Source organism: Hetaerina americana, unplaced genomic scaffold (genome assembly GCF_022747635.1).
Source record: "Hetaerina americana unplaced genomic scaffold, ioHetAmer1.1.p SCAF_1, whole genome shotgun sequence".
Classification (NCBI taxonomy): domain Eukaryota; kingdom Metazoa; phylum Arthropoda; class Insecta; order Odonata; family Calopterygidae; genus Hetaerina; species Hetaerina americana.
In genome coordinates, this window is record NW_027286069.1 from 73815091 (window position 1) to 73825394 (window position 10304).

Genomic DNA, 10304 nt, shown 5'->3' on the forward strand with positions numbered 1-10304 from the left:
CCCAAAATTAGCCGTAAAAACTGTAAGTCAAATACCGCTTTCAAAATCATTGCAAATAATTATTAATAAAAGACAATATGCAACTATTGCGCATGGTGTTTGGTAAGATCATTTGGTACAGTAAGATCCATGTGTAAGAGATTTAGATGTGATAAATATTCAAAATTAATCCCAAATTATGTTTTGTACTTAAGTACACAATGCAAACGATAAACACAGTAATGAATCCGAAGGTCGGTTAGGTAGATGACGATAGAGTTCACCCAGTGCTAAGCCTGACAGCGTGTGAAATTCAATCGACAGGGTAGGGGGGGCAGTTCCTTTCCCTGTGCCAGTTATAGTTTCCCGGAAAGATCTGGTACTCGAGGGTCACGCTATTCGGGTGGAGCTGAGCGTGCCCAGAGAGGCTTTCCCGAGAATCGAACCCGCGCCCTACGGTCCTTAATCCAACTTTCTACCCCTGTACTACCGCTGCTCACATACATTATTTATGAACTCCAATATATTATCGCAGTATATAATGCTAATTATATGTACAAGGAATTCAAATACCGTTTTTGTGATGCATGAGCGTGGTTAGAACTGGCTTTGAACCGTGTTCGCCTTTCATTTTTTTTAAATATCCAAATTTTTCGATATTTTTGTTTTTATTTACCATAGGCCTCCTCTCGACACACTAGAGACCAGTTTTGACTTCGTTAGAGATTGCCTGAAGGAATGTTGGGCCGAATGTCCGGAAGACCGTCCCGACTTCCGCTCCATCCGCCTCAAACTGAGGCCCATACGAAAAGGAATGTAAGTTCATTCACTGGCGTTTCGCTCTGGCCATTACACCATATCCTTCTGTATATGAGAAGTCTTTTGATAGAAATCTTTCCATTCCCTAATCGAGGTCAAAACCTAAAATGGATTTTTAACTTTTAATTCATTTAACCCAAAAAACAATTAATAAAAATCTACCCTAATATCTACTCATTGGCCTTGCTAATGATTTTGCTTGGCACCATAAACTTGGTGCCCTGTCTTATACAGTGTCCTGTATGTTGATTCTATTTTTGCAGTATTATAAAGAAGTGTGATTATGTTTTATCACTCTTTTTTCAAGAAAGAAATCACTATATTAATCTGAATTCAATACACGTTTGGAGCAGCGTGCTCAATGGATTTTTTGAGAAATAATAGAAGTTTCCGAGAAATAACGCATTCACACGAAGGAGACATGTTTGAATAGAAATTTCGTTTTAGGAAGCCAAATATCTTCGACAACATGATGGCAATGATGGAGAAATACGCCAATAATTTGGAGCAACTTGTTGATGAGAGGACTGATCAGCTCATTGTAGAAAAAAGAAAGACAGGTGGGTACCCACTTATTTCTGTTGGGAATATCGAGGGAATTTCATGGAAAAAAATGTGTTTTGCGTGATGAAACGCGCAGAGTACGCACACGTACTAATTTAAAAAGACATATGTCTTTCGAAACTAACTTTGTAATAAAATAACTTGAAACTAATAATGTCCAGAGTATATGATGCGATTTCTAAAAATTAGTCGTTTAAGAAAAGGAATGGTTATCCTTTGGCCACAAATTCGGTTAAAAATAATTATTACTTGTCGTCAAATCCAATTTCTGAGAAATTAATATGACTAAATGCGAGCCAGTAAAGTTTTCATTTCCTTCAAAATGTAAAAAACGCAAATTATGAGACTTTAAGATACCTTAAGCCAAATATTATTTTGCACTTTGTTCACGAAGTTCACAGAGTTAATTTAGAGCCTGATTTAGAAGTTTTTACACAAAAAGACCACAGGCATGTATATTTGCATCACTCATTGACAATTATCATATTATTGATATATCTTATGATGTAGCTCAATATCATTTTCTTCTTACTCTTAACTTTTATAATTTTAATAGAAATGAGACGTAGTTTCGCCCGCCGAATTCACAAATCCTCGCATTTTTAATACCCATATCTCATATATTCAACATATTAAGGCGAGATGTACGTAGTGGAAGTTCACCATTATGAGAAAAACAAAATTTGCACTTTTCCACAGATTTTGGAAATATGTGGAAAAGTGCAAATTTTGTTTTTTTACCCATGTCTCAATTAATCTAATGGTTGAAATCATATTTTAATGAACCCACTGAGTGTAGATTTCTAGTTACATGCATTTTGATTAGGATTTAACCATTTTTTAAATCCTATGTCAAATTGTATTAACACAATTCTGTACAATACTGACAATACAGAAACCATAAACACAGTTATAAACCCGAAGGCCGGTTTGATAAGTGATGGTAGAGTATCCATTCATTCATTCAACGACAACATTTATTCTAATTCTTCGTTTCTGCCTTTACAGCTTTATGCTAATATTCAAGGAATGTTGCAGATACAATTTGAAAAACATCCTAATGAGATGATGTATTTTCTTCTTGGGGGTTCGGACAGATGCCCTTTTATATGAGATGCTTCCCAGATGCGTGGCTGAACAATTGAAGCGTGGACACCGCGTTGAGGCGGAATCTTATGACTGTGTTTCCATATACTTCAGTGACATCGTGGGCTTCACAGCAATGTCCGCTGAGAGCACACCACTTCAGGTGATGGTTCATGTTCAAGAGCGTTACTCCGATGGCAGCTAGCGTAATTGAGAAATCTATGTTCGTTCGCTCAGGTTTGATGCCGATTTCCCCTATCTTTAAAATATGCTAATATTCATCATGTTCTTGATGTTTATTAATATTGTGAAAAGTATTTCCCTAAGCATACTCGAGTGTCGCAACTTTACAATCTCACGACATATTTATCATGTACGACTGACTGGTGTAAAGCTATTCAGGTAAAAATCGGTGTTTGTTTTGATACATTGTTTTAAAATAGATAACACTGGATTTTATCATACACAGGCAGTTTTTATTCGCTGAAGGATCAGTCGCTGCGTATCCTAAAAATGCACAATGTAAAACATGAAAATTCCATAAATATAATGATTTTAGATAGAAACAAATCAATTTGAGAAAATTTTGTTTCCGTATATTTAAATCCATAAATAACACCTTATGACAATTTTCTCTTATAATGCATATTTACAGCAATACTAATTATTTGTGTAGTGTAGTTTTTCTCAGTCCACTACATCCCATTTCCTCTCTTCTAGGTTGTCGACTTTTTGAATGACCTCTATACTTGCTTCGACTCCATCCTGGAAAACTATGACGTGTATAAGGTTGAGACTATCGGTGACGCATACATGGTGGTAAGTGAACGCAGATAACGTAATGTAAAATTTAACCCAGTGAATACAATAATAAATGCATCATTAAAGCCCTGCAATTAACCCGTAGGTGTGGTTTGATGGGTGAGGATAGAGCTCCCCAAACTCTGAGCCCTATATGACGTGCGAAATTTGAAAAAAGTGGGATTTCTTTCCTTATGCTGTCATAGGTTTCCCAGGAATAATTACGCAGCTTGGATGAAGCTGAGGGTGTTATTGAACTGGACTTCTTTGACTACTAATTTAATGCCAGAAATTTCTATCAATCAGCGAACTATGCAAGGGAGGATATTCTAAGAGAATTTATACGATTAGAATATGATGTAATGAAAATATTAATTCCCTAAAAATGAATTTCAGATCATTGTGATAAGAGATACCTACACCATGTCGTTCTAGTTGATCCTTGTATGAATGGTACGGTTTGCCATTATACTAACCTTTTCTAATGTATCCACGAGTAAGTATTAATTATTTTATTAAGTGCTGGTAAAATGACAGCTAAGTGTTTCTATAAAACATCCAAAGGTGTTTAATTTATGTCTGTTACCATCGAGAAATATTCAATGGAATAACGAGTATTTAAAACAGGAGCAGGCAGTCGGTCGGTCGTAAACGTTAAAAGGGGCTCTGGCCTGCCTACGTGCATTTTTCCACTATTTTCGGTAACTTCCCAGGCATTAATATTAAATGATCTATCAGTTAGTCATATGCAAAGCCATAACGTGTAGAAATTGTATTACGCCACTATATGATAGATCACGACGGATATTAATTTATAATTGTCGTAGTATGATATGCGAGTTTAGGGTGTAACTTTATTTCAGCCGCACTGAAGGTAAATTTCTTTTCTTTGAAATAAATCGTCGTCATGCAATTATGAATGTTAACTGTTTCATTTAATTTTATTTTTACGTTCACCCTATGATAGGCGGGGAAAAAGGTTTCCCGCAACTCATGCATACTCCGTACACCTGCGCTGATAATCCCTCAGTGTAGAAATCTATTTCTGTCATTTGATCCGAGTACACGAGGCTCCTAGTGTGGGGTGCGGATGGTGTGTTAGTGATTCCCTCGATGTCGGGCGTAAACTCGGGTGTCCTGCACATTCTTAGGAAGGCTTATTCATAGTCTGGCTAGCTTTATCCGTGAATCAAAGGTTATATATCCTTGTGGCCATTGATGATGCTGAAGGGATGCGGGAGAGTGGCGGGCATGGGTGTGGTTTTTTTATAGTCGGGGGTTCATTTACTCCTCGCAGGTGAGCGGTCTTCCTTTGCGCAACGGGGAGCAGCACGCTGCCGAGATAGCCTCCATGTCGCTCCACCTCCTGGCCGCCGTCACCAAGTTCCGCATCCGCCACAGGCCCAACGACCCGCTGCAGCTGCGCATCGGAATTCACTCTGGTGCGTGCGGCGGAGCCCTTCTCCTCGACGCCCGACGGTGCCTCCCCACTCCTCCGCGTCCCACTTCTCCTTCCCTTGGGAGCGGCTCATCAGCATCTGATCCCTTTGACCGCAGCCAACCGAATGCCAAACGAAGGCTCCTCGGGAGTCGAGGCACGGGCGGGCGATGCCGCTCGGGTAGACGGCCCGTGAATGGAAATCGTCGGTGATGTCCTCCGGGGCTCACCACTTCATACGGCGACGTGCGCCCACGTCTTTGCGTTTCCTTGCTTTCGTCGTTTATGCTGTTTTTTTTTGCTAAGCCGCACTCCCTATCCTCCCCTGGCATTGCTGCGTCCCGTCACGACGATCTATGCAAATTCCGGGCCGGTCGAACTCGACTTCACCCATGTCGATGCCGGCCGATTGTGATGGGGCTCTCAGCCGGAAGGGCTTAACTAATGAATAGATCGATTTTAGTTAAGATTGGCATTTTACTCCTCGTAGAAAGAGCGAAATTTACAATTTTTTTACGATTCGTGCTCATATTGGAGGATTTGTGCTCTACACAAAGAGCGTGGCGTCCATGAGTTAAAGTGTATTGTCGCAGTTAGGTTAGACCTTCTACAATAAACAGTTTGCCAGTTCGTAGAAGCATATAAACTTCTCTCAGATTGGTTACACGCTTTTTATATGGCACTTTTAAAATCCACTCACACAAGAGTATCTGTCTTGTTCCAAATATACTGAAGCCTGTGACGATTTTATGCCTATAGGGAAAAGATCCCTTCGTATTCCATGGGTCTCTTTGGGAAAGACATTTAAAACTTGGAATAAGTCACCTGCGCCTTGCGATACGCTTTTATTTTTCGGTCAAAGTTAAGCAATGACACAATTAGGTTTTTTGTAACAATTTTATAGTGCTGGAACAATGTGTCAGGATTGAAATATTTTAATACCCTTGTTTAAAAAGAAACTATGCGGGAGGGTGGAAGAAATATCATGGGTAAAAGAATGGATCCCAATTGCTTCATTAATGGCACTTTAAAAATATTATTTTAATTATTCCTATTTTTCTCAATGGGAGAAAAAAACGTGTTGCCACTAATTCAATTTTCGCAGTTCACTGACAAGAGAAAAAATTGGTAACACGTTGAGGATAAGCAATACATTGTGAAATGAGCGCACCGAAAGAATTGACCGGAGAACAAACCAAGGCTTCGTGCTGAGAACTTAGCATTTAGCCGTGTCGTGTTAGTTTTCGCTAATGATGAAAGTTATTTTCAAATCTGGGATTTTCTCCCCATTTAGGACGGCGTACGATTTCTCATGGGGACAAGGTTTTCACCTTTCCCTTGTCTTGATCTGTTAAAGTAGGCTGGTGAACGAGTGATTACCTTATTCAGGTTCAGCGACAGTGCCCGAACGACTTTCTTTTTCTGTACTTATTCCTTTGCATCACTTGTCAGTCCTAAGTCGTCTAATTCCTAATTTGACCATCCCATTGCATACCATAAAATTATTATTCTAATGTACGCTCATTGTTATGATCATTACCTAGAACAATCCTGCTAACAGTATAGAGGCATATTTTAATGGATTGAAAGATAACATATGTAACATAATTAGCCCAAATAAAAGATTCCAATAATCGAATTATGCCAGATATGGGCCTTACGCTGCTCTCAGATATAAATACCATTTTATATGAGAGTTATATTCATCGGGCGATACGTAATTTAAAATATTTTCAATAAATTATACAATCTTATGTCCATTTCTGTTTTCTAAGCAGACCTAAGCCCCAGCTTACCTTAAGTTGCGACAGTATATTTACATTAAGTGTGTTGGAAAAAAAATAAGAAAATACAAAGTCAACCCTTAAATATTCTATTGATCTTGTTATTTTTCTAAACATTTTTTGTCACACCAAATATTAAGTTTGAGACGACTAGTTATCGCCATGTGCAGGCTAGGAATAAATTACAAGGACTTTTCAATAAAGAGGTGGTCATCAATATTAATTTGCATGATTCATTCTACAAAAATTTAATTTTGTTATGTAGCTAGCTTAATATTTAATGTACGAGTAATACGAATTTATTTGATTTCACTCCAGTATGCATCAGAGACAGCCGTTGCAATTTGAAACAGTTCAGTTCGACGATGGAGGTAACACACAAGAAATACGCTGCATTGAAATTTGCTTTCACCTGAATAAATTGACAGCCGAGCCCTATACTGTACTACAGGAGAGGCTTATATATGCATCGTACTGTTCTTCCCTATGGCACAGGTAGAAGTTGGTTGTAAATGCTTAAAAATAGGAGAAAATTTCAATGGGAGGTGGACACAGAGTTTCAGTCTCTTCTCCTACGGAAGGTCTTCGTGAATGAAAATTGTCGAATAATATAGAGAGCACTATCAGAAATATTTAGAATTTGATTGGGTGCCAAGCCAATGTTTGGTAACTGAAAAAAGTGTACTCGAGGCGTGTTTGTACGTGGCATGTTTGAAATCGCGATTATTTCGTGAAAAACAATGTCAATAATGTTTCTCAACATCCCAATAGTACCGGTGTAGCACCTTGCGGCTTTTCGATGTGCCTCAATGAGAAGAAACACCTTCACGGAAAGTGGTTTTAATTTTCAGTGACTTATTTCGGCGTACTGAACATGCATCTAATTGCTACGGCCACTGCTGGCGCAAAACTGGAATGAAAACAATTAAAATTTTACCCCGAATAATTTACGCATTTAGATAGCATTATAATTCAAACGAAAATGTTTACTAGTGATTTATTTAATTTAAAATGTTTTACCCTTTATTTAACAGCCCTCGTACTTATACTTGGCCTTTTTTTATTAATCATTATCCAAATTTTTTGTTTTCAAATTCACAGGTCCTGTCTGCGCTGGAGTTGTGGGACTTAAGATGCCGAGGTATTGTCTTTTTGGAGATACAGTTAACACTGCTTCGCGCATGGAGTCAAACGGATTGCGTGAGTAGATAATGCTCAATAATTATACTAACAAGGTCCATAACTTATCAGTTTTACTTTTTATCGTGTAATATGCCACGGGTCTGGGTACTAAAACTTGTTAGGATTTTGTTCGATATGCTTAGGCCAGTGGCTAGAATAGGGTTTCAAGTTAATGGGATACTCTGCACAAAGACACTACATAAGAAACGAGGAGGAAATGAAATGAACATGAGTTTCATAGTGAATAGCGTCAATGAATGAAAATTTTCATTGATGCAGACGTGATTTTATCGAGAAGAAAATTATATTTCACTGCTTAAACTCTAATTACTGTCTAAATTGTAAGGTTATGTCATTACCCATGTCTCCTTAACGAAAGGAGGCATGTTCATTTTAGGCATTAAGCATTAATTATGCCTGGAATTTTACAGCATTAAAGATCCACTGTAGCTCCGAGTTCAGGACTCTGTTGGATCGACTCGGAGGCTACCAGCTGGTTTCCAGGGGTCTCGTCCACATGAAGGGCAAAGGTGATGTTCAGACCCACTGGTTGCTGGGAGAGGATAGCGACGTCGAAGGACTGTCACAGGACGGCGTCCGGAGAGTGCGTCCCCCTCCGCAGGGCGCGGAGGGGTCGGAGCCGATGCCGGTGGAGGACGCCAGGGGAGCGGCTACGATCGCGGAAAAGGCAGAGGGTCCCCAGCGGCAGGAGGACGCAGCCGCGCTGACCATTGCAGACGCCCGCAGGATTCCTGCCCCGACCACGGGAGAAACCCTCGGGGATGCCGACCTGACCGACGCGGGGAACCCTGGGAAGGAAGGGATGGTGCCAGAAGACGCTCTCGACATGGATAGGAGCCGCCTGAACATCCGCAACCACAGGTCCCTCACACCTCCCCTCAGGGGCGAACAACCTCCCTCCGTCCCCGTCAGAAGCTCTATGAGGAAGCAGCAGGCCGGGACCGGAGAGTGGCACGGGGTCGAGGCCGACAATTTCGCCGTCCCCGCCTTCCCCAGCCACAGCTCCCTCCGCAAGCACCATCACGCGTTGGCGGGGCCGGGGCTGAGAAGAGGATCTTCGCGAAGCCGTCGAAGGAGCCTCGAGTCCTCGCCAAAGAAGCTGAGGTTCGCCTCCGAGGTCGTCGGGGACGGCGTCGCCGTGGACAAGGTGACGGCAGGTGGGGATGGAGGAAGGAAGGATGGCGAGGGGACCGAGGCCCCCGAGGCAGTGGCGGCATCCCCGGGTCGGGCCGAGAGGGAAAGCAAAGCGACGACGTCACCCGCTGGGAGCGAGAAGCAACGCAGGGTGAGCAAGGCGAAGAAAAGGAGGAAGAAGCTGGGGGATGGCGAGGGGGGGACCAAAGGGGGAGGTTCAACGGGGGACTGGCGCATGATCCTGAGCAACACCGTGCCCCCATGGAGAAGGAGGGGCAAGTCGGCTGAGTGCCTGGAGCGGGAGGATCCGTGGGCCTGGGACCTCGTCGGCAGGAGCGGTGTTGGCGGCCTCCCCCGTCTCTACAGCCACACCGCCAACAAGCTTGGCCTGCCCCCCAGCAGCTTCCCGTGCAACGAGCGTGGTGTGCCAAAGGCGAGGTCCATCGCGTCAATGGGCGGGGGATCCGTTCACTATGACGGCGTCCAGGAGATGGGGAACGGGGTTCGCATGGACCCCCACAGTCCGATCGCCGTGGATGCAAGAGGGTACCTCTGCGGAGTCGATGGCAAGCTGTCCGTGGCCGTCCACGCCGTGGATAGGCTTAGCGTCCCCATGATCCAGTCAGGGATGTACAGCTCGACGTCCTGCGAGAGCAATCAGAGCCAGGAGTGGAGCGACTGCGGGGTGGCGAGCAACAACAGCGCGGGGGAAGACGCGACGTCGGATGGATCGGGTAGGAGGGCGTGTAGTGGGATGGGAGGGGAGGCGTCGGGAGGCCGTAAGGACCGACGGGAAGAGGGCGTGGGGTCTCACGGGGACGGGGGGCGGCTTCCGGGGGACTTCGGCGACGGCGTCGGAGGGGCATGGTTGGACGGGGAGGGGGGAAGCGGGGAGGAGGAAAAGCTCCTTTGCGGTGGAGAGGGGAGGAGGGTGACGGGGATGTGCCACAGCCCCGTGCACGGCATGGAGGAGGGTAGGGGCGCAGACTGGGAAGGATTATTCAGACCCGGCGGCGGTGGAGCTGCCCTTCGCGTAGATGGCTGCGAATACGGGGAAGAAGTTTCGGGAGACGAGGAGGAGTTGGTGAGGCCGCTGCTACCGTCCCTTGGCGGTGAAAATGCGCGCATCTAACGGAAGGTCGGGTAAGTAACGGCAATCCTTTTGTGTATTTTAGTTTGAGTTAGAGTGGGTCGCGGGTGAAGTGGGAAATGGTAAACGATATCAAGGAGGGCCGGATGGAACGGAATCCACAGTTGACCCTCCCAGATAATGACCTAATTCCGGTAATTCTAAGGCGACGGCTCTATCTCTCGTTATTCATCCACTTTGAGGTCGAAACGATGAAAAACACTGGAATGTTTACGAAGTTATAATTCACAAAATAACGAACCACGGGGAAACTAGTTCGTCAAGAGCCTGAGAGCCTTAGTGTTTAGTGGGATTGAGTGCTATCTAATTCGAATAGTTATCACTGAATTGTGCATCGGAACGTGTA

At 43.4% G+C, this 10304-nt stretch overlaps 1 protein-coding gene across 1 annotated transcript in view; it reads left to right on the forward strand.

The window, feature by feature from the left end:
* LOC139686095 (guanylate cyclase 32E) overlaps positions 1-9940 on the forward strand; it is a 70929-nt gene extending 60989 nt beyond the window's left edge. Inside the window, exons 18-24 of the mRNA XM_071583298.1 lie at positions 661-795; positions 1246-1358; positions 2460-2611; positions 3169-3267; positions 4547-4691; positions 7573-7671; positions 8085-9940. Of these exons, the coding sequence (XP_071439399.1) occupies positions 661-795; positions 1246-1358; positions 2460-2611; positions 3169-3267; positions 4547-4691; positions 7573-7671; positions 8085-9940 (2599 nt within the window). The remainder of the gene's footprint in view (positions 1-660; positions 796-1245; positions 1359-2459; positions 2612-3168; positions 3268-4546; positions 4692-7572; positions 7672-8084) is intronic.
* The last annotated feature ends 364 nt before the right edge of the window (positions 9941-10304 follow it).